This window comes from Rhipicephalus microplus, chromosome 4, assembly GCF_043290135.1.
Source record: "Rhipicephalus microplus isolate Deutch F79 chromosome 4, USDA_Rmic, whole genome shotgun sequence".
Lineage (NCBI taxonomy): Eukaryota > Metazoa > Arthropoda > Arachnida > Ixodida > Ixodidae > Rhipicephalus > Rhipicephalus microplus.
The window spans coordinates 206802404-206827563 of NC_134703.1; the positions used below are offsets into that span (position 1 = coordinate 206802404).

Consider the following 25160-nt stretch of genomic DNA (forward strand, 5'->3'; position numbering starts at 1 on the left):
GTGAGGTAGTCGGTGGCTACTATAATCCATCTGCGACCTGCTGATGAGTTTGGAAATGGGCACAAAAGATCCATTCCGACATGAGCGAATGGAGTAACAGGCACGCCAATAGAAGGAAGGAGGCCTGCTGGTTTGACGGGTGGAACTTTTCTGCGCTGGCAATCAAGGCACGTCCGAACATAGTGTTGAACGGTCGCCGTCAGTCTTGGCCAGTAGTATTTCTGCCTCACTCTGCACAACGTACGCGTGTAACCCAGGTGGCCGGATGTTGGTTCATCGTGGCATGCCTGTAATACTTCGCTCCTTAGAGATGTTGAGACGACGAGTAAATAGTCGATTCCGTGTGGCGTGAAGTTCACCTAATACAAGACGTCGCTGCGCAAGCAAAATGACGAAATCCCTCTCGCAAACAGTCTAGGTACAGCTGAAGTGCGACCCTCTAAAAAACGTGTTATGGGTTCTAGTTCGGGGCGTCTCGTTGCAGCTGTGCGACATTGCCGCGTTTACAACTCCGACAAAGGCTGTATCGTCATCTGCCGTCGCAGGTTCGTATGGCGCACGAGAAAGGCAACCAGCGTCTGAATGTCGCTTCCCCGATCTGTAGACCACCGTCATGTCAAATTCTTGAAGCTTCAGGCTCCAGCGCGCCAACCGTCCTAAAGGGTCTCTTAAAATCGTTAGCCAGCAGAGGGAGTGATGGTCGCTGACAACAGTAAAAGGACGACCATACATGTATGGGTGGAATTTTATAACTTCCGACACCACCGCAAGGCACTTTTTTTCCGTGGTGGAATAATTTTCTTCCAATCGTGAAAGAATTCTGCTCGCGTAAGCAATTACTCGTTCAGCGCCATCCTGCCACTGCACGAGTACAGCTCCTAAGCCGACATTGAAGTGTGCGAGGACTGGTGGCTTCTGAAGGTGTTGCCGCAGCTCGTCGAATGATTTTTGCTGCTCTTTATTCCATACGAATGCGATGTCTTCTGCGGTAAGGTGGGTCAACGGCGAGGCAATGCGCGAGAAGTTCTCAATGAAGCGTCGGTAGTAAGCACACAGTCCTAAAAACCGTCTAACCGCCTTTTTGTCGGTTGGCGCTGGAAAATTCCTAACGGCATCTATTTTTTCAGGGTCAGGCCGCACACCTTCACTACTGACAAGATGCCCCAGAAACATAAGCTCTTCGAAGCCGAAATGGCATTTTTCCGGCTTAAGTGTTAGTCCGGCGGAACGGATAGCTTGAAATACTGAGTGCGTCGCCTGACGTGTTCGTCGAATACGGCAGAAAATACGATGACGTCATCTAAATACATTAAGCACGTCTGCCACTTGAGGCCTGATAGTACGTTGTCCATTATCCACTGAAACGTTGCCGGAGCTGAGCACAAACCAAATGGAAGTACCTTAAATTCAAAAAGGCCATCAGGTGTCACGAAAGCTGTTTTCTCCCGGTCTCTTTCATCGACTTCTATCTGACAATACCCACTCCTTAGATCCATCGACGAGAAATAATACGCGTGCCGTAGTCGATCGAGTGAATCGTCGATACGTGGAAGTGGGTAGACGTCTTTTTTTGTTACCCGATTCATCTTGTGGTAATCCACGCAGAAACGTAGGTTTCCGTCTTTTTTCTTCACTAAAACAACCGGCGAAGCCCAAGGCCTTTTTGACGGCTGAATAACGTCGTCTTCAAACATCTGTCGCACCTGCTTTTCGATGGATTCACGTTCTCGTGGAGCTACTCGGTACGGGCTTTGCCTGAGGGGTCTGGTCATGACATCCGTTATAATTCGATGTTTCGTCAGAGTCGCTTGACGGACCCTGGACATCGAAGAGAAACAATCTTCAAACTTGTTAATAAGCTGCATGATACTTTGCTTCGGCGCCGGCAGCAAACTTCGGCCAATATCAACAGATAGAGGTGCGGGGGTCAGATCTGTTGAATTATCTTTTTCAAGAGTTAAGCAGTCTGTCATCTAGGCGAGCTCTTCCATGTACGCGACTGCCAAGCCCCTCGTTAGTTGTTGGCGTTCAGAGCTAAGTTCGTAACGAGGCATGCGTGTGTCCGCATTTTATCCTTACGACGCCTCTTGCGATAGATAAAGCATGACTGAGTAGCAGTGTTGGAATTCGCTCGGCGATGTTTTCAGGATCGCTCGACGTGTCACATGTCACAGCCACGAGTGTACTCGACCGCGGTGGGATGGTCACGTCGTCGTCGAAGACGCGCCAAGACTGACGTCGCTGGTCTGTACAGGGCCCATCCGAAACTTGATCTGGGGCCGTCCAAAACGTAACTGATCTCTCAGGAATGTTGATAATGGCGCCCTATTCACGCAAGAAGTCCATGCCCAAGATCGGGTCTTTGCAGCACTCCGGTAAAATTACGAAAGTAGCGACAAAATAAGAACTGCCGATATTAATTCGAGCTCTGCATTTGCCCATCGGCGTCACCAGTTAACCCCCTGCGGTTCTTATGTTTGGGCCCGTCCATATTGTTCTGACTTTCTTTAGGCAATTGGCGACTTTACGGCTGATAATAGAGAAGTCCGCACCAGTATCTACCAGTGCTGTTCCTGGGCGTCTGTCTATACAAATGTCTAGATTAACGCTTACGATTTCCGTTGATGTCGGTGACGTCGTACGATCCGTGGTATTATTCGTCGTATAGCGTCATAGAGAAGATGTTGGGGGTGTGATAGCATCTCGACGGGCAGCAACCTTCCCCCAAAGGTCACAGCTGTTAGTTTCCCCGACGAGGGCTAGGAGATCTGCCCCGGACCACCTCGGAGTAACTGCGCTGCGGCGGCGAGTTCGGTGCAGGTAAAGGAGAGCGGGGTCGACGTATGGCACTTAGGGTTGCTGTGCTTGCGGGCCTGCACTGCTGTCACGGCGGTTATCGTAATGAGCCCGAGGGGAGGTTTGTAGAAAATTATGTCTACTGTCCCGGTACGCGCGATTGCGGAAAATATGGCCGGCTTCTCCGCAATGAAAGCAAAGTGGTCGACGGTCGACGGTGCGCCACAAGTCCATCTTACGGATGAATGGTCGACTGGTGGGCATACCTTGCGACCAAAATGCAGATGGCGGTGTAGTGTACATCGGCGACGTTTGCATAGGCACGTTAGACTGTCGATACGGCTGCGGCGGATTGGGAGCTGGGGCCCACGGCTCGTTGTAAGGCCCTTGGCTATCGTCACGAGAAGCCAGTAATGACGAGTTGTACGACACTGGAGTGGGTCGATGGACAGCTGATGCGTAGCTTACAGACCGCTGGTCTGAGGGCGATTCGGGCAACGAAAATGCCTGGCAGAGTCCTTGCCGCACAACTTCTGCAACGCAAGCCATGGTATTTTCTTGCGGAAACAGAAGGAGGTTTCGGATCTCTTTTCGAACGACCTCACAAATGAGTTCGTGCAGAGAACACTCACTACCGGCACTCAAAGCAGAGAGGCTGGGAGATGTCTTGTTTGGTTGGTCATGGTATCGGCGCCGTTGCTGCAGTGCTCGCTCGATGTTGTAGCCTCTTAGACGAATTCCGCTACGCTTGTTGGCGGGTTGCGTAGGAGACCGGCAAACAGCTGTTCCTTGACGCCCCTCATGAAATGTCGGAGTTTTTTACCTTCAGGCAACTCGAGGTCAGCCCGCTGAAATAGGCGGGCGATATCTTCCGCAAACGTGCCGACGCTCTCGTTTGGTTTCTGTATGCGTGCCTCGATGAGCTGCAGAGCAAAATTACGGCGGTCGATGTTTGGGAATGTCCCGAGAATTTGCTGCCGAAATTCCTCCAACGAAGACAGCGTTGACTCGTGTTTCTCGTACCACGTACGAGCGCTGTCTGCCAAAGCAAAGTAGACGCGCTATAGCTTTTATTCAATGGGCCAGCGGTTGGCTTTGGCGACTCGCTCATACTGGTCTAACCAGTCCTCGACGTCTCCATAAACCTCACCGTGGAAGGTGTCAGGAATTAGAGGCTGATCAACAATAAACTGTGAAGGCCCTCCGGTAGCCATTTCTCCTGGCACGGTGTCTTGCTGGAGAAGTTCGAGCGGGATCACCTCAGGACTAAGGCCTCGCTGTCGGTGACTGTAGTGGTGGACAGGAGTATCCACTGCAGGGAGGGGTTGCGGTGGCGGACTCTATGTGCTAGGGCGCGGAGGTGTCCCAATTATCAGTTGGAGAAGTCCAGCACCTCCACCTATGTCGCTGGTTGAAAATAACAGAATACAGGACGACGGTGCGACCAGGAAAAACGAGGTCTGTATTGATGATGATGATGATGATCCTTGACACTCTGGCGCACACCCACAAAGGGGGATCGGCCAAGAACCGGGCGGCAAGATCTTAACTAAAAGGCTAATGGATTTTCAAAGAAAACGTAATTTTGGGCTAAAAAAATATAGAAAGGAAAGCCGAAAATCGAAAAAGGAGTATATCTGAGCAGGGAGCGATGCAGGCCATCAGATGCGATTTGAGACAGAGGTAATGGTGGGTCTATATATATATATATACATATATATATATATATATATATATATATATATATATATATATATATATATATATATATATATATATATATATATATATATATATATATATATATATATATATATATACATATATATATACATATATACATATATATATATATATATATATATATATATATATATATATATATATATATATATACATATATATATACATATATATACACACACATACACACACACACACACACACACGTATATATATACATATATAGGCAGATTAACATGGCAATCGCTTTGTTTCAATTATGTATTCAAATACCGCAGAGCAGACGTCCCTGTGGCTATAACCGAATTTAATGCTGCCAAACGACAAAATTACTGCCACATTTAATTCTAATCCCAATTTTTCAAGTGGAGCTACCAGGTATCTTTTCCGCTGATGAGAATACCGGCGACAGAACAAAAAGAAGTGATCTATCGTTTCCATTTTTTCGCAAGTCTGACATAAAGGTGACGCCTTTAGACCAACTTTATGCAAATAATAATTCAGTTGAGGAATTCTGCAACGCAATCTTGTAAAAGTAACTTCCAAGTGCCGTGTTGCACACCACTGTCTATTCCAGCGGCCTGTATTCCAGGTCTGTATTAACAGAGCAAAAGAGCAGCCGCTTCGACTTCTTCTTTCTCGGAAAAACCGTTGGTGCTGTCCACGCTCTTCCCTTCATCGTCCTCTGTCGTCTTGCCCGGCCTTTAGCCGTGACAATACTTACAATAACAAAAACACAATGGAAATGAAACAACTTCAGTAGGGCGACTCTACAAGATTCGAGAGAGTCGACGGTGCCTATACTCGGCGACAGCTTTTCTTGATATTGGAGCGAAGGCTACGGAAGCGGGGCCTCCGCACATTGCTGTTACTACGCACGTAGTCCGGCAGCTTGCAGCCGATTTCGGTTCCAGTTTCGGTTTTCGCTTGCTCGCTGCGCTAGTGTGTTTATTATAGCAAAATGTATGCATGCAAAATGGGAACGTCCGAGTTAAACTTTGATGAGAGTGCATACATGCAGCTAGTTACTGTGCTGTTTATATACTGGTACATATAAAACTTTCCGTTGTTCAGAACGTTTTCCCAGCATTATTCAGCCTTTATAACAGTGAAGTTTAGGTTCCGTGTTCAGCCCAGTATATAAGGGTACGCGCCACACGTGATCGAATGTTAACGTTTACGGTATTGAGCCCTGGTACAGGCGAAATGGAAGGCTGGTTGCGGCACGATCCGGCCACGGGCCTGTCTTGTTTCAGTTTTGCTGTATTCGGTTTACGCCCTCAAAGGCTGTCAGCAATGATCGGCGCAGACTGCGCCTCAGTGTTCGAGAAGCCTCACAATTGTTGTAGATTGTTGTTAAAATTGCGCGCAAGACGCGAACAGTGAAGCTTATTTCAGAGCTTCGATGCGTGATGTATAGGAGACGGCGCGTCCCAAAGATGAGCAGCTTTTCCACGGCCGATGCTGTGCCCGCCGCTGCAAGAGGAAGCAGCAGACGCAGCCGGCGTGAGGTGCCGTCCAAGAAATAAAAAAGAAAAAAAAACAACTAGGGTGCACGATAACTTCTTTTCCATGAACAGCGTCCCATACTTGTTCTATCCTTATAATGAAGAAAGTTTTACTTATTCGAGCCAAGTAGCTATTAGAATCAGAAAATAAAATAGGAACTATTTCCTGGCGCGCGCGCATGCAGGCGGTTCGGCTCTATAGCTTCCACAGTGCTGTCAAGAAAGGCTGTCGCCAAGTATAGCACCTGAAGCCCGATTCAGAACGTTTGGCAGAGCTCCGGGACATCCTCTTATTTTCTCGTTGCTCCATCCTTAATCAACTCTCGGCGAATAATCGCCTGCTTGTCGACTCATAGGAGAGTACAGTTGGTCGATCGAAAAATTGGCAGATCCCACGTACAGTGGGAATTGATGGTAGTCGAAGCACGAATGAGAAATGTTGATATGTCACTTTACAATCAGCACAACGCTACGAGGTGGACGTCAATCATGCCGTCAGTTATTCTACGTGACGATTATCCTGTTTGAACGTGTCGTTTACCTTCGTCATCTATTCAAGTAACGTAATACCTAATTTAGTATATGTGGAGCTAGCGAAACGGCCGCGAGCGTGCTATGAGCGTTATATGCTGTCATGTTCTTACATGACACGCGTGTCAGGATTATCATGTTTGCACCAGTCATATATTTCGCAACCCATTGACGTTACGTAACACCAAATTTGGTGTATGTTGAGCTAGAAGACCGCCCGCGAGCGCATCATGAAGGTCCCAATATACCGCAATGTAGCGCTGACGCGCGCGCACGCTGGGCACAGCGACACTACGTTATAAAAACGCGAGCACTCTATAGTCTGACGCCAGGCGCGACCAGCGTCCGTCGGCGCGGCCCGATGGCAACCGGCGAAATGTGACGTGCTGCATTTCCCGCCGATGCGTTGCACAGACAACAATGCGTCTCTCTCTTTTCGTGATTGAAAGACGCCAGACGCGCTGAAACGCGCATGCGTCAAAGCAACGCAGCGCGGCGCGCGCCTGCGAGTATATGGCAGGACCGACGCCTGGCCTGTGGCAACGCCGGCGTGACGCGACGAAATAACGCCGGCGAGCACGCGCACCGCATCACGTCGAAATGTACTGGCGCCTTGACTGTGGCATGTGCGTATGTTCTCACATGACACGCATCTCTTTATTATCTTGTTTCCACCAGTCATTTAGTAGCGTAACGTAAAACCAAATTTGGCATATGTGAAGCTAGCGAAAGCGCCGCGAGCGCATCTTCAGTGTGGCATGTAGTCATGTTGTTACATAACACGCATGTCGTGATTATCATGTTTGGATGTGTCATTTACCTCTGTCGTCCGTTCACGTTGCGTAATACGAAATTTGGTAAAAGTGAGGCTAGCGATGCGGCCGCCAGCGCATCATAAGCGTGGAATGTTGTCATGCTGTTACATGACACTCATGTCGTGATTATTATGTTTGCAACAGGCACATACCTTCGTCATCCATTCACGTACTGTAATACCGAATTTGGCATATGTGACGCTAGCGAAACGGCCGCGAGTGCATCATGAGCGTTGCATGTATTCGTGTCGTTACATGGAGCGCATGTCATGATTTTCGTGTTAGGGTCTGTCACTTGTGTTTACCATTCAATCATGCCATACCGTACTATTTTTGCAACATGCCATGTGATCGAAAGAACCGCAAGAGCTGCAGGACAATAAAATGTAAATTATGACATTCATGACATACATATCAAAATTTTCATGTTATGACTAGTCAAATATTTTCTTTATACAGTCATGTTATGTTATACCAAGTTTGGTACTGATACCATTATTGAAACGGCCAGGAAAGCTGAAAGTCAAAGGCGGCTAGACAGATATGCTCAAAGTCACCGAAGTTCGCTAAAAAATGCTTCGCATTTGAATGCCACGAGGGCGTGACCTTCTTGCACGTGAGGGCACATACGCTCTCCACAAATAACACAAAAACCAAAATGTAAAAAAATGACAGATCCCACCTACAGTGGGAATCGACGATATGCGAAGCACGAATAAAAAATGTTGATATGTATACAATATGTATACAACCAATATGTATACAACCAATATCTATACATGATACCCTTTTTGGTGTATATAACAACTAGGTTACTTTGTGTACGGGTTGTTAATGTTAGATCTCACAAGCCGCATAAAAGTAAGTGACCTTGGTGCTTTATATACGTTATTCATGCCATATAAGGCAGCACCTTCCCATATAAGAATCTACTTATAATGGTATATATGGTGTGGCCGTGCCTCGTAATTAATCAGTGCTGCATCCGAGGAAAGAGAGGCCAAGGCTTTATGGAACACGTTTATTAACGAAACTGCATGCTTGCAGCACAAAGCAATGATTCCCACGGCAACAGAGCAAGAGCCAGAATATATAGGCCCACAGGTCACTCGTGCACGTTCGATAACGTGGTGACTTCAATAACAGCCTGTTATTCGGTGATGCCCCTCACACGCCATAATAAAGATAGAGACACAACACTTCCTTTACCACTGAATCAAAAAAGGTCGTAACCTCAACGCCACGGAGGCGGTCATTCCCGATTACTTCGTCTCGGAAGAATTACATTAATAATATCCGTTCACCCCGGGTCTGACGGCCTTGGTTCTACGTGAGAGCCCGGTGGCATTACAGGCAGCGGAGGAGAGGTGACCTTGAAAGCGTGTGGCAGGCATATTTGACGACGTACGCTTAGGTTGTTGAGCTCAGACTGTCGTAAATTATCAGCATGTGCAACACGCACTTGCTTTTGAATAACAACTAAATACGTAATTGGAGACTTCACTCGCGTAACTTTATCTGGCAGCCATTTCACCGATTCTCGACGTACGGAACGAACCTCACCCCGAAATATTGCGGCTTTGCTCTGCGCTTATCAGCTGACTTTTTCACTCTTTCCACTTTCTCGGTCATGGCCCTTGTCAGATGCGGCGGCACCAAAGAAAACCTGGTCCGCAACTGCCTTCTCAAAAGCAGTACAGCCGGTGTCTTTCTTTCCAGTGAATGTGTGTCACGTTGTGCGATAGCAGAAAAGAAAGTCATCTATTCTGTGCTGAAGTGTTCTTGCACTACTTTTTTCTTTGTCTTCTAACAACTGTTTTAGCAGGGCCGTCTAGGTGGCTTGTACCGCCCGCTCCACATCCCATTTGTAGGCGGGTGGTACGGGGTGTGAACGTGCGCTTTACACCTTGCGCTTTCGAAAGATTTTGTATTCATCAGCACGAAATTGCGGCCCGTTATTTGTTACTAGTTCAGGAAGAAGTGTGTGCGCGCCAAACGAAGAGCAAACCACTGTCATTGTTATAGTAGCTGTTGGAGAAAAAGATCAACGATGAAGAGGACAAAGAGCTGGCCTTCAGATCACGCACTGCAGCAGCGACCCACGCAGTCGGGCTTCGGTTTATTGCAAATAAGCCCCTTTTATTTTCTCAACGCGAGGATTTATTTTTTACAAATGGTACCAAAAACCATCGAAACAGCGAACCACGTCGATTGGCTCAAAGAAATAGTCTTATCTCTTACGGATTCGACCGACCACCTTGCAGCTGCTCAACGCGTACACACAACGTAGAATCGCTCAAACTGAAGTGCAAATCTGAAAGAGCTACATTAACACGCATAATCAATAAGGTAGAGGCAACGCTCACTCAAGAAAGTGTCATGAAAGTGGAGGTTTGCATTTTAACCAAACGCCTACACCAGCTACACACCGTCTTGAAGGCCTTTGACTTCGACACCATCCCACTGCTATCAACCACGGAAGAAGAGATAGAGTTTGACCGGGTTGTGGAATACAACAATTGAGCCATAACCACGTCGTTGAAGCTGAAGTATAAGCTACGCCAACTTAGAGATTCCCGGAACCGTGCACTACCACTAGCCGCACCTACTGAACCTGTTTCACACACGCCCCCGCCTGCTATTCAAATTCCAAAAGTTACCTCATGAAGTTCAATGACCAACCGTCATCGTGGATGCCTTTTTGGAAGCAGTTTAGTTAACAATTCACAACAACAGTGCACTCACCGATGTAGACTGGTTCGCCTATTTACGTTCGGTTCTGACCGGTGACGTGGCATCGGCTATCGCGGGAGTTCCAGCAACGGCAAGCTGCTGTTTGTGAAATCCTGGACATTTTCGAACGACGCTTCCCCAAAACTGATGTCATCATTCAGGCTCACATGCAGACACTCATCGACATATGACCCGTGCAGTTCTCCAACCATCGTCAAGGACTTCCATGCTTTTATGACATGGTCCAAACCTAGACGCGTGCCCTCAAAACTCTCGGAGTATCAGAGGATAATAACTCCGCAATGTTATACTCCATCCTGTCTAAGTCGACTCAACATGACAGTGATTTTTATTTTATTTATTTATTTCGGCATTCTTCACAAAAATGCCAACGAAGGGGGCAAAAGGAGAGAACGTCTCTTGACCTTGGCCCTCTCTTCGTGAGGCACCTCGGGCAAGTACCGCAAAACAGTACGTAGAAAATTCAAGGTTATGCATACAAATTATAAAAAAAACGATTTTTATTACAACAAACGCAGAAAATATTGGTTCAATATTCAAACAAAGCTCTTTTTAGCGATAAATACAAAGACTGATTGATTGATATGTGTGGTTTACCGTCCCAAAACCACCATATGATTATGAGAGACGCTTTAGGGGAGAGCTCCGAAAATTTCGACCACCTGGGGTGTTTTAACGTGCACCCAAATCAGAGCACACGGGCCTACAACATTTCTGCCTCCATCGGAAATGCAGCCGCCGCAGCCGGGATTTGGATCCCGCGACCTGCGGGTCAGCAGCCGAGTACCTTCGCCACTAGACCACCGTGGTGGGGCATAAATACAAAGGCGTTATCAGCACTATTAACATATCGTGAAATACAAACATCATCCTCGACTTTACCAAGACCATCGCACGCTAACGTACAGAGCACACCAACATGCAAGGACATCACAGCCAACTGCAGGCGAGTATTAAGTCTTAGATTTTTTTTCAAACGGAAACCGAGGTTTGAGAACAAACAGCCTTGCTCATTTCTATGAGAGAGGACACTTCGAAAATTCAAGATAGAGATTTTCACACTTGCACGACGTCCTCCTCGCGACATCGGTATATCACGAAGTGTTTGACCTCATTTGTAAAACCAGCTCGCCAAGAGAACGCCTGCTTTTTCTGTGATCAGCTATGCATTATACTAAGCAGTGTGACTTTCCAATATCATTAGAAGAAACTAAAAGGCGCTTACTAGCTGCCGGTCACTGCCTTTGCTGTGCCTTATCGCATCACTTGCCGGGATTTTGCAGGAAAAAAGTTACATGCGTAAAGTGCAATCAACGCCATGCCGATACCATGTGTGACCCTAAAATGACGCAGTCGATTACAGATGTCCCTATGTTACCTAAACTAGTAAAAGTCAAAACAATTTATACTGACATATCTAAACGATGCCTATACCTCCAAACTGCTCTTGCTTGGTCAGCCGGTTGAAAGAAAGAGGTGCAAAAAGTCCCAGGACTGGTTGGACATCCTGACGCCGACGTATTGTCCTGTAGTGCGAGAAACGCTAAGAAAATCATTCAACAAAAGACCGACAAGAAACTCTTTATCCTGCAGATGACATTACGCTAGCGACGCGGTAGGTTGAAGTCGTCCACAGATAAAAGGAAGCGGAACCCCGGAAAGCAGAAGACTGTTCAATTTGTAACAAGAAGAGCATCATTCGTCTGGTGGACTAGACTTGGGCAGCTTACTTGCGAAGTTAGTGAGTGGTCATCACACCATCCCTACACAATTCGGCCAACCGTGTCACAGCTTCGGTGCTATAGTTGCCCCCAAGTGCAAGCAGAAGAGTGCTTCTGAGGACGCTTTGAAAGCCGGCACAACATGCTTTCCTGGGAACGCTCATTCAATGGAGAGTTTCTGGAAATGAGAACAACTTTAAGCCAAAAGTCAGCGCCCCGTTTACTGTTCAAGTGAGCACCGGAACTTATCGATTTTTCGAACAGTGGAGCGTTACAAACTACCGGGTAGAGCTGCCATGAAATGACATGGGCCTTCAGCATGTTTATCTATCGAAATTAATGTTTTTTGCAAACTTCTGCTCCTGGGGCAGTGTATTGAAGAAAAAGAAAAGTGCCGCCATATCCACGAAGTGAATGATGATGGGTGGGCGAAGCTCTGGAGGAAAACCTGGTAAACCATGAATCTTCCGTATATTTTGCCTACTCAATTTTATTACAATGCTCCCCCTAGCGTACGTCGCCGCACTAAATCGAACGATTGCCTTCCACCAATGACACGTGCCATATGTGCCATCATTCCTATTTTATAACAGCTCGCATCTTTCATCATCAACTACAAGTACCGCCGTCTAGTTTATAACATCTTGCATCTTTTCATCATCAGCTACAAGTCCCGCCATCTAGTGAGCACTGAAAGAACTAAACGAGAGGTGGCTACATGCAGGAGACGGTGCCGCCATCTAGTGAACACTGCAAGAACTAAACGAGAGGAGGCGACATACAGGAGACGGTACCACCATCTAGTGGACACTGCAAGTACTAAACGAGAGGTGGCTACATACAGGGGACGCACAGCCCACGCCTTAAGAAGCTTCGCCCCTAAAAAAACACAATAGAAGACACAGAGGGCGATAAGTTCTGGCCTTCAGATAACGCGCTGAAGCAGCAACTCACGGAGTCGATGTGCGGTTTATTGTAAATAAACCTCTTTTTCTCTGCTATGAGAGGCTCAATTTTTAACAGTAGCAGTCATTGTGCTACATACTTTCTTCTAGTCACTTACTGTAACAGTCAACTGCTGAAAAGAACGTATTACCTTCCTTCTCGGCAAAATCAAGATGCACCCTTTCCCATGATTGTTTGCACAACCTCAACAAACTCAAAGGCACTAGCTGTGTTGCCTTTTGCACGCTTTCACAAACGCTGTAGTTTTCCATGGTTTCTTTAAATGCGTCATCAATTCATGGCCACCAAACCATTGATCTTTCAATCGCTTTCCTCTTTGTGATTCCGATGTGTTGTTCGAGCAAGATATTCATGGCAACTCTCTGCAAAAATTTGTAAAAATTTGTAAATTTGTTAGGGGTCAGCAGCTCAGTCAAGCTGTGTTTTGATCCTCGGATTTTGCAGCTTTTACTGCGGGCCCCTGTCATCATGTACACAATGATGATGAAATAAACGTATTATTATTATTATTATTATTATTATTATTATTATATTCATCACCCTATTCCCCGAAACAATGCAACCTGAATCGACAGATAGTTCGAAACTGTCGCACCCAGAATTGTTGCAGTTTTTCAGGGACACCTTCCAGCCAGCCAAGCCATATTATGTCGCGCACTACTGCGCGTACTACAGCGTGAGACGATGCCTGTCGCGCGTCGTTTCACGCTGTATATTTTTTGCTGTCAAAAGTAGTTCATTCAGAGAGGCAAAATAAATGTCTTCCTTTTGCTCGAAGGTCTGGGGCAAGGGCAGTCTAGACATAGCATCTACGTTGTTGATTGCCTTTCCCGGCTTATGTGCAATCGTATAGCTGTAGTTAGCTAGGAAAGCCGAATATTGGTGTAATGTAGCTGTTGCTACAGTGCTAGCTTTCCTTTTCGGGTCAAAGAGCATAGTGAGAGCTTGATGGTCAGTAAAAATCGTAAACGTTTGGCCATAAAAGTAGTTATAAAATCACTTCAAGCCAAACACAATGCTCGTATCTTTATTTTCTATTTACCTGTATTTAAGCTCCGCCTGTGATAGTGATCGTGATGCAGATGCTTATCTGTTGCGCCCACAACATGCGAAAAAGCAGCCCTCAAACCATACTCCAACGTGCCACACGTTAGTTGTACTTCTTTCTTGACATAATACAACTCAAGCACATTTTGGCATGTAAGCGCTTCCTAACGGGTTCTAAATGCCTTATCACATTGATTTGACCGACTCCATGTTGCTTTTCGACCCAACAAGTTATGCAGGGGCTCTAAAACCATAGCCAAATTTAGGAAAAATTTAGAGTAGAAATTAACCAAGCCCAAAAAGGCTTTCGGCTGAGTGACGTTGCGCGGTTTTGGTACCCTCTTGATGGCAGCTACTTTATCTGCCGTAGGAAGCAGCCCATCTGGTCAACTTGATGACCTCGGTGTATTATTCGTTCTTTCACCAACTTGCACTTGTCAAAGTTGACCCTTATGCCATGTTCTTTTAGCATATGAGCACCTGCTCCAACCTGCCATGGCAGTGTTTTCTATCTGCCCCCGCGATGACTACGTCATCTAAAAAACAGGCCATTCCTGAGAAGCCGTGTATGATCTGATTCATCACGGCCAGGAACAACGCTGGTGCACAGGCCACGCCATGTGGCAAGCGCGGGAACCTGAAGAGCCCCAGGTGGGTATTAACAGTGAGCAGTTCTTGTGCTCCTCCGTCCAATTCGAGCTGTAAGTACGCCTTGGACGAGTCCAGAACTGGTAAGACAGTTGCACCCGGTAAGGTTGCAAAAATATCCTCTGGCAGAGGGAGCAGGTACTGGACCAGGTCAATGGCAGGCTTTACCAGAACATGGTGGTCACCACATAGCTGAAGGTCCTTGCCATTTTTTTACACAATCGACAGAGGTGTCACCGATGCATTGTGCCGCACCCGGTAAATGACTCGAGCTTTTTCTAAGTGTGTCAATTTCTGCTTGACTTGTTCACATAGCGCATAAGGCAGAGATTGCGCTTACTGAATTGAGCGGAAGTGCTTTCTTTACCAACAATGCTCGCATTGAACCCACTTATTGCTCCGTAACCCCGCTCAAACATTTCGTGGCGTTTGTCAGTCAAGAAAATTTATTCTGTCAGTGCCGTCACTTGCACTATTTCATGCAAATGAATTTTGATTTTAATCATCCAGCTACGTCCAAAAAACATAGGCATTCTTGTACATTTCGTCTCTTCGGCAATACTAGCGGAAAATGAAAGCACTGTTCGTAATACTGCATTTCAACGTCAATGGCACTTTTGGTATAAATTGGTGTTCCGTTATATGCAACAAGCTGGACATCTGCTGCCTGAAATTTGCATCAAAAAATTTCTCGCGCACCCTCCTTAGGATATAAAAAACTACCGCTGCCGTGTCTAGTTCTAAGGGTACGTTTTTACCGTTTAATCTTTCACCTAATACAATGGTACGATTGCTCGAATGATTATTGTTGTGACAAAGCATTAGCAATTCAGTGTCTCACGAGGGTTGATTTTTTAGCTGATGAACCATCCTGTTTTTACAAACTTTCGTGACATATCCCTTCTTTTGACATTTATAACACGTGCTGTTCAGAAATCAACAGCTTACAGGTGCGTGTTGTCCACCGTATCACTGGCAGATAGTCTTAGTCCGTGTCACCGAAGTCCTTGTTATGTGGCTGGAGCCATGGCCCCTACCCAGCCCACTTTGTGAAAACCTGCGCGATGCTTCTGATTGGCTCTGTCAATGTACTTCACTGCTGCTGGGTGAGAGCACGACGTTGTTTTCCGCGACCATTAACACGCTGTATTTGGCGGCCGTCTTCATATCTATAGTGGTGTTGCGGACGTGGTCGCAGGAGAGCTCGTTTTCGCTCATGGTGAGCAACCAGCTACGTATGGCCTTGGAATGTAGGCCTGCTATTAGGCGGTCCCGGAGCGTTTGTTTCAGAAAGGCACTGAAGACACAAAATAATGCTAAATTCATCAGCTGTATGACAAATTCTGCGACAGTTTTTTGAAGGGCTTGTTTCGTTTGGCTGAAATGGCATCTTTCACTCAACACTGACCACCTGGGAGAATAATGCTTCTTCAGCGCCAACATGACTACCTTGTACGACGAGGTGCGTGGCGTCTCGGGTAGTAGCAGGCTTAGGAGTGTCACGTACACTTCTTCTCCGACGGCGCTCAAAAACAGTTGTAGTTTGTTGACATCGGTAATCTCAATAACTGGGGTGCACAGCTTGGATCTTTCGACGAACACGCCGGAACTACCGATGCCGGGATAAAATTCTGTTAGCTTGCTGAGAACCATTGCCATCTTCAGCTCTTGTCCCATCCCATCTTCTTCGCCACTTTGTTGCATCCGTGGATGGAGAGGCCAAGGCTTCACGGAACTACTTTATTAACTGCCCTGCATGCTTGCAGCACAAAGAAACAATTCCCATGGCATAACAACAAGAGCCAGATCATTAACGTCTACAGGCCACTCGCTGATATCTAATAAAAATGGGACGTCACTAACAGTCTGTTCCTCGGTGATGCCCTTCATGCGCTGGTATACAAATAACACAACAGAAATGACTCCTTTTATAGACCAACCGCGCCATGTATTTGACCCCATATATGAACCAATCCTGCCAGATGTACCTCCCTATGTTGTAAACAGTAGCCACATATGCGGACATATATATTGTTACGACCTCAGTAGGCGTCTGGGGGTTTATTGATACACGGTTCGAGGGACGAGCCGTATCGGCGCAGGCAGAAGATGATGATCTTCTTCTTCCACACCCCTTGCTTCTTTTTCCTTCTTCGTCCGGCACATACGTGGCGTAACATTTCCCCCCTCGCAGACAAAGCGCGCCGCGCGTTTCATGCAGTGTCGCGTTGACTGAAAGGCTTCAGGCGAGCGACATGCGTGACCTCTGTCTTTCTGGAACGTCTCCCGCTAGCTGTAAGACGTGCGATGCGGTAGTCGACTGCGCTCAGGCGGTCAAGGATAACAAAAGGTCCGATGTAGTGCGCGAGCAGTTTTTGGCACAAGCCACGTTTGCGTAAAGGCTTCCACACCAACACGAGATCTCCCGGAATATATGTGGCCTGCCGGTGCTTGCTGTCATAACGAACTTTCGATCTGTCTTGCGAGGCTATTGTACGTAAACGAGCAAGACGACGAGCTTCTTCGGCGAGACAAAGAGTTTCTGCTAGGGAGATTTCTGATTGGTCCCGATCAGAGAAGGAAAATATTGTATCCAGAGTATAACGGGGGGGTCGAACATAGAGGAGGAAGAACGGGCTGTAGCCGGTGGTCTCATGTTGGGAAGTATTAAACGCGTATGTGACGAACGGCAAGACATCGTCCCAGTTCTTGTGGTTCGAAGCAACGTACATAGAAAGCATATTCACCAGTGTTCGAATTGTTCGCTCGACGAGACCATTCGTCTGCGGGTGATAAGGCGTCGAGTGTCTGAGCTCTGAGCCACACATACGGAGAAGTTGTTCGACAACGTCTGCCGTGAATTGACGTCCACGGTCACTTATGATGACGCGAGGGGGCCCATGACGCAGTATGATAGCATGGAGAAGGAAGGACGACACTTGACCAGCAGTCGCGGATGGCAGGGCAGCAGTCTCGCAGTACCGAGTAAGATGGTCAGCACATACCACAATCCATCTGTTGCCTTTCGATGAACGCGGAAAAGGGCCCACCAGGTCAATGCCAATTTGTTCGAACGGAGAACTGGGAGGCGTCACAGGTTGTAGATGTCCGGCCGGAGCTGCTGAGAGAGATTTGTGCGCCTGGCATTGCGCACAACTGGCCACGTACAACTCAACTGACTGGCGCATACGTGGCCAGTAGAAGCGTTCCTGGGTACGATGAAGAGTGCGCGTCGTTCCGAGGTGACCTGAAGTGGCGTCATCATGCATGGCGTACAAAACAGATGACCGTAGTGCCTCTGGAACCACCAGCAGGAAGCGGGAACCGGTGCCGGAGATGGATTTCTTGTACAGTAGACCATCACGGACGCAAAAGCGGCTTTCCGGAGTGGATGCTTGTGCGATCACGAATAACGGATTCAAACTCACGTCCTTCCGCTGCTCAGTTTCAAAGGTGGCCTTATCCGGGAACGCTGGTGCTACGGACGCAATCAGATGATCGAAATCGTCAGCGTCGCAAACTGTAGCATCAACTGGCATCCTTGAAAGGCAGTCTGCGTCCGCGTGTTTCCTGCCGCTCTTGTACGATACCGTGAAGTTGTACTCTTGCAGCCGGAGGGCCCAGCGTGCTAGACGGCCTGACGGATCCCGAAGGTTGATAAGCCAGCACAAAGAATGATGATCCGTAACTACTTGGAAAGGACGACCGTATAGGTATGAGCGGAATCGCTGCACAGCGAAGACGAGTGCAAGGCATTCTTGTTCGGTCACAGTGTAATTGCGTTCCGGCTTACTTAAAGTACGACTGGCATATGCGATTACGTGTTCCACTTGATTACATCGCTGTATCAGGACTGCACCTATGCCAATGCCGCTTGCGTCGGTGTGAACTTCAGTCGCCGCAGAAGGATCGAAGTGCCGCAGGATAGGCTGCGACGTGAGCAAGAACTTCAGTTGGTTGAAAGAAGTTTCACAATCAGGAGTCCATTCAAAACTAGCACCTTGGCGGAGAAGACAGGTCAGTGGAAAGGCAACTTCTGCAAAGGCGGGAATAAATCGGCGAAAGTAAGAGCAGAGGCCCAAGAAGCTCCGAAGCTCCTTCACTGAGCCAGGTGGTTTAAAAGCTCTAACAGCCGCCGTCTTATTCGGGTCGGGCCTGATGCCATCCTTGTTGACGAGATGTCCCAGCACCAGTGTTTGTCGAGCTCCGAAATGACACTTCTTTGCATTAAGAACCAAGCCAGCATTTCGAATACATTTCAAAACCAGCTCTACCCTTTCGTTATGTTCACTGAATGTACGCCCGAAGATAACAACGTCGTCAAGATAACACATACAGATGTTCCACTTCAGGCCGCGCAGAATGGTGTCCATGAATCTTTCAAATGTAGCGGGCGCGTTACATAGACCAAAAGGCATCACGTTAAATTCATATAGTCCATCCGGAGTAACGAAAGCCGTCTTTTCTTTGTCCATTGAATGCACAGGTATTTGCCAATAGCCTGAGCGTAAGTCTATGGACGAAAAGTAGGATGCTGAATGGAGGCAGTCTAGAGCGTCATCAATGCGTGGGAGAGGGTAGACATCTCTCTTTGTGACGGAGTTTAGACGGCGATAGTCCACACAGAATCTCCAGGTACCATCCTTCTTTTTGACTAGAATCACGGGAGCCGCCCAAGGACTCGATGATTCTCGAATGACACCCTTCTGCAGCATATCACGCACTTGTTCATCAATTATCTTGCGCTCAGACGGCGACACTCGGTAGGGTTTCTGGCGGATGGGCTGTGCTGTTCCCGTGTTTATCCTGTGGAGAATCCGAGACGCGGGAATCGAGGGCGCATGGTCATGGGAAAAATTGAAAATCGCCACGTATTTCGACAAAACGTCCAGAAGCATGCGGCGTTTGTCAGTAGTAAGTGACTTGTCGATCATAGGTAAAAGTTTTGAATCGGCCGTAGAAGTATTGGCTGAGGCCCCACCTGGAGCATCACTGAGGGCAGCCACTGCCATCGGTGAGTATGTTTTGAACTTGGCAAGCTTCAGTCCTCCTGGTAGAACCACCGACTCAGCTGAACAGTTTACCGCCCATAGTCCTGTGCGTCCTTGAACGAGTGACACTATGCAATGCGGCACCAATGTGTTCTTCTTAATGCAACTGAGATGAAAGGGCTCCACTAATGCGTCGAACGCACTGTCACTGTTTTCAATGCGTGAAGAGTATACAGGAACACAGACTGCAGAGAATGCCGGCACAATGCTATCTTCACTGACCCGGAGCGCACCGTGCTCCCTGTCTGAATTCTCTAATAGTTCTCCAGGGGCAGCATCACATATGTACACCTCTCCATTTCTACAATCAACAGTGGCGCCACACATTCGAAGGAAGTCAATCCCCAGGATTATGTCGTGTGTGCTCCTTGGAAGAATCGTAAACTCTGTGACAAACACTTGATCACCCAAGCACACTTCTGCGGTACAGACACCAATGGGACACAGCGAGTTACCACCAACGCCACAGAATGTTGTTGCCTTCTCCCACAAAAACATCACCTTTTGTCCTAAACGGTGTTTAAAAGCAGCACTCATAATCGAAACTGTAGCACCAGTATCCACCAAAGCCATCGTACACACACCATCAACAAAAACTTCTACCTTGTTCTTGAACATCAACACAGACGGGGGTATTTCGTTTTGCAGCAAGTCACCAGCGACCTCACCCCCATCGGCCGCACTGTTTAGTTTTCCTGATGTGGTGACGGTGGGCGGCGCCGTGGCGATGGAGACCGGTGGGATCGAGGCGCAGGAGGTGGCGTCACACTTCGATCAGAGGCAGGGGAGTTGTTGCGCCGGTGTCCGTGCCAGAAGCTGCTGCCGGGTCTTGAGTCGGTGGGCCAGTGTCCTTGAAAAGGTGGGACAGCAGGTTTATCGGTCAAGCTTGTCCACTGATCATAGCGTGGTATGCGCGAACGATCGCAATACCTCGATATGTGACCAGTCAGACCACAGTTGTAGCACACAGGCGCAGGACGAGGTCGTCGCCGTTCTTCGAAGTGTTCACGTCTGCGAGCGTTCGCGTAAGCCCGAGATTCAATGAAATCAGTTGTCGGTGGGTGGTATGGGCGTACGGAACGGAAACGTTGAGGGTACTGTGATCGCTCGTAAAAAACCGGACTTGACTGCTGAATACGCCGAGGCCCTGCAACCTCCGTTGCGTTGACGGATGGATGTTCATAAACTGTAAGCTGTGGGGCAGTGGTGTCCTGCGGGAAATAGGATGGAGACGTGGCAGCTGCCCGTTCACGTGTCATTTCGCCATGTCTGAGTAACTCTTCCCGAACAATTTGGCGGATGGTTGCCGAAAGGTCACCAGTTGAGGCCGCTTCTATGCTGGCTACTGAGGTGACATTTGCCAGACGACCAAACTTAGGCGCTATTCTGCGCTGCTTCAGGGTTTCAAACGTGCGGCAGTGCCGTACAACGTCAGACACTGAAGTCAGGCTTTCCCTGCTAATAAGGAAGTTGTAAACATCTTCTGCAATTCCCTTCAGCAAATGCCCCACCTTGTCCTCTTCCGACATGCTGGAATCGACTTCCCTACACAGCCTCAAAATCTCTTCAGTATACACGGTGCAGGTCTCACCGGATAGCTGGGCCCTCTGTGCAAGACTCTGCTCGGCAAGCTTCTTTTTTGCAGCTGAGTTGCCGAAACACTTCTTGATTTCTTCAACAAAGCGTTCCCATGTTGTCAGAATATCTTCATGGTTCTCATACCAAACGAGGGCAACATCAGTGAGGTAGAAAACAACGCGTGACAGTTGGGAGGCAGCATCCCATTTGTTGCAGTTGCTTACTCGCTTGAAATGTTTGAGCCATGAGTCCACGTCGTCATTGGCCCTCCCGGAGAAGGTTCGTGGCTCTCTGTGATACGGCCAAGAACTGCTGGGGACTGGTTCCCGAGCTTCTGTTTCGTCAGGCATGATGGCCAAAGAAGGAGGCAGGCCGGCGAGGCGACGACTCCGGCGAAATCCGAGGGGTAGCGGTCCCGTCGTTGGTTCCTATACCCAGCACCTCCACCACTCTGTTACGACCTCAGTAGGCGTCTGGGGGTTTATTGATACACGGTTCGAGGGACGAGCCGTATCGGCGCAGGCAGAAGATGATGATCTTCTTCTTCCACACCCCTTGCTTCTTTTTCCTTCTTCGTCCGGCACATACGTGGCGTAACAATATTAATGTGTGGCTACATGTAACTTGTATCTGTGCTATATATTACTTTTCCGTAAGAGCATGGCGAACATAAGTGACAGGTCCTAATGTAGAAATCATTACATGCTTGTCATATAAGGGATGACTGCACGCCACGCTCATGGTGCGCTCGCGGTCATTTCGCTGGCTTCAAATATACTGAATTTGGTAAAACGTTGCATTAATAAATGACGAATGTATATGAAAAGGAGGAGAGAAAAAGGAGGAAGTGCAGGAAAGTTAGCCAGTTCTCAGACCGTCTGGCTATCCTGTGTAGGTATGTGACTGTTTCGAACATGACAATTACAATATCCGTGTCATGTAAAAACACGACCACATGCCACAATCATGATGAGCTCTAGATGTTTTGATAGCTTCACTACACCAAATTCGGTTTACGTGATACGAACGGACGACGGAGTTAAATGACACGTCTAAGCATTGTAACTATGCTATGTGTGTCATGTAGAACTTGACTACATGGTACGCTCATAGCACACTTACAGCTGTTTCGCTAACTTCACATATACTAAATTTGGTATTACGGGACGTGAATGGACGACGCACACAAATACTAGGTGCTAACATGATAATCATGGCATGAAGTCAAGTATGGCGTAATTTCCGTCCGCTTCGTAATGATGTACTCATTTTAAAGTGACGTATCAACCCTCTTCATTCATGTTTCGCATATGATCTATTACGACAGTTTGTTGTATCTCAAATTTTTCCCATTGTGCTGTGGCCATAGGCACTAACACAACACTTAAATATTCCTAAGCTGCATTTCGCAGCACATTGATAGAGTTAAGTAGACTTCAAGTGCCCCGTGTGGAAACAGAGAGCAAAAAAGTCACTGCTTTGCCCGAAAAGCGCAGCAATGAACGCGATATCAACAAATTGAAAGGTCACGTGCTGTGTGGTAAGCAGATATAAACATGCCCCGCGATCCTCAGGGACAAAAGACGCACAAAACGTACTCACAGGTACGGATGCACGCGAATGAGCGTCTCATTTGTTACTTTGCTGTGTCTGAAAAGCGCACGCTTTTCGCAAACGGAGAGCGCAATGATTGCACTGACTTTTGTGCGCCTGGTAACTACAGCAGAATTGTTCCAGCTAAATCCAGAGGCCAGCCAAGGCGCACGACCTTCCCCTCCTCACCGCCACGAGATAAGGGCGCATGAAGGAGCGTCGCTCCACTTGTCTAAGCCGGGCAAATTACGCGTACAAGATTAGAGCGGGCGTCGCTGTGCAATGTGGCGACGCGCGCTCATTGCCCCATCTTGCTGGTAACCCTGAAATCACAATCCCTCTACCTCCCGAGATGCTCGTGAGCAGCTGTAGGTGGTACATATAAGTAGCTAGCCATTTTAACGGTGAAGGACGTGCTCCAGGGTGGCTGAATCGTTACCGCCTCACTTTCATGACGCAGAGGTCTCACACTCTATTCCACGCGCCAGAGTATTTTTTCCTAGATTTTGTTTCTCTTCCGTTTTCATATATAGACACGCATGCATATACGGTGCATGACATCGACGCCGACACCAGCAGCAAAATTTAGCCGAGAATGTCCATATAATTGATATCACAATAAAAACGACAACGCATAGCAGACGCCCCGCGCTTTCCGCGCACTCCCGAGTGCGGAAGCCAAAGGATTCGGCGCAGTGGCGGCGCAGCGCGGCAGTTCATCGCAAAAGGCCCACGCGAAAGCCGCCGCTTTGCACACACTCTATTCTAGGTCGCTCAAGCCATAGTGCATTCGCGTTATCGATTGAACGGCGCAAGCCGCCATCTGGTGTACAACCACAGTCACAATCACGAGCAGGGTCGCGATGGGGGAAGACGCTCTAGGGCGACTGTAATTCAACACCGCAGAACAATGGCACTGTACACCACACGCCAAGGACGAAGTGCAGCACGCAGGTCGATCCACCGAAGTTGCTATGAGTGGGTTTAGTCTGTTCGCGTATTTAAGAACGACTGCTCTCGTCCGCCTTGCCGTACGGTATGCCGTGTCAATAGTTTCTTCGAACCGTGGCTCCATCACCTGGCCATGTCGGACGAGGAGGAGCCCAGCCGTCCGTTGATGGCCCCGCGAAAAGTGCGCGTGATCAGGCGAGGACCGACCACCGGCTTGCAACGAAGGCGTATCAGTGCCGCCCTGTGGCTCCTGCTGACCTGCACAGCGCTCGGTAATTATTGAAGTTTGCTGTTTGGTGTCTTGTATTCGTCACGTACCTTTATGAATTATAACCTGTTACGCGTTACTTTCAACAAGTTAGCTTTGTACTGTAAGGTTGTTATTTCCAGACTGCAGCGTTTTTTTTATTTGGTAACTACATCCGGAGTGAAGATATAATAAGTGAGGTTTGGTTAATGAGCTTCAAGTTAAAGCACCTTGGCGGTCTATGAAGCACATTACACTGGCTGTAGAATTAACTTTATAGAGACGCGAGGACAACAAGTGAAACTTCTTCAATTAATCAAATGTACACATTTTATCAACTGCCGTAAAACGTTTTGGATGCTTCAAACTTTCCAAGAAATGATGCGTGAGAGAGTAGCCGGAATCGTAGCAATGTGCAATCAGGCGCACGCGACGCCGTGTAGGCGGTGAGGGCTTAATTCTCTTCAAGACTTTCTTGTCCCGCTTTGTTTCTTTTCTCTTTGATTGTGTCTGTTTCATTCTATCTCTTTTCCTGTCTTCCCCGGTCGTCTTATCATTTATGAGTTTGCAACCTCACATTGCTCTCTTTTCTTTTTGACGCTCTCCCTCGCTCTTGCTTTGTTTCAATTTTTGTCTTTGACTTTCCTTTCATCTCTTTTTTTCTGTCGTTGGTGTGTTGGTTTTAGTTTAAAGCTTGCGCCTGATGTACTTGTTGTGAGGCTTGCCCAATCCTATTGCACCGGATAATCTAAGCTCGCGTTATACAGGGATGCTCAAAGAACTCAGATTTCAAGACTGGGCAAGCAAACATAAGCACAGGGGACGCGTAAGGACACCACAAACGCCGGCTTACAACTGAAAAGACACACAACGAGGAAAAGAACACGATAACTTAACTGCACATGCTAGTGGAAGAGGCGATCACTCCAACTTGCCTGGTATGAACATGACACACAACTGTCCACACACTTGACTTCTTTATGAAAGTTAATCAATGCTTGGCTCACACATGTATTGCCAAAATTGTCCCTAAGTCAGGCCTCAAATAGGCCCATCTCTTTATTTCTGTGCCTGTACGAAATTTCGCAATAATCGAATTTTCGCACCGACTCACAGGTTTGACCATGCAAATATGAAATTTAATCAGAGCTACTATTCTGCTGCATCTCAATTTTTTCATATTGCTCGGGTAACACAAAACCCCCTCTGTC

General features: G+C 47.6%; 1 protein-coding gene across 2 annotated transcripts in view; it reads left to right on the top strand.

Moving 5' to 3' along the window:
* The window catches only part of LOC119172507 (uncharacterized), a 297206-nt gene that overhangs the window by 129706 nt on the left and 142340 nt on the right, over window positions 1-25160 (top strand). The window contains exon 1 of one of the 2 annotated variants that reach the window (XM_037423642.2): window positions 23382-23974. The exons of the other annotated variant lie outside the window; for it this stretch is intronic. Coding sequence (XP_037279539.2) covers window positions 23836-23974 — 139 coding nt within the window. The 5' untranslated portion in view covers window positions 23382-23835. Of the gene's footprint in view, window positions 1-23381; window positions 23975-25160 lie in introns of those variants that run through there. 2 annotated transcript variants of the gene reach the window in all.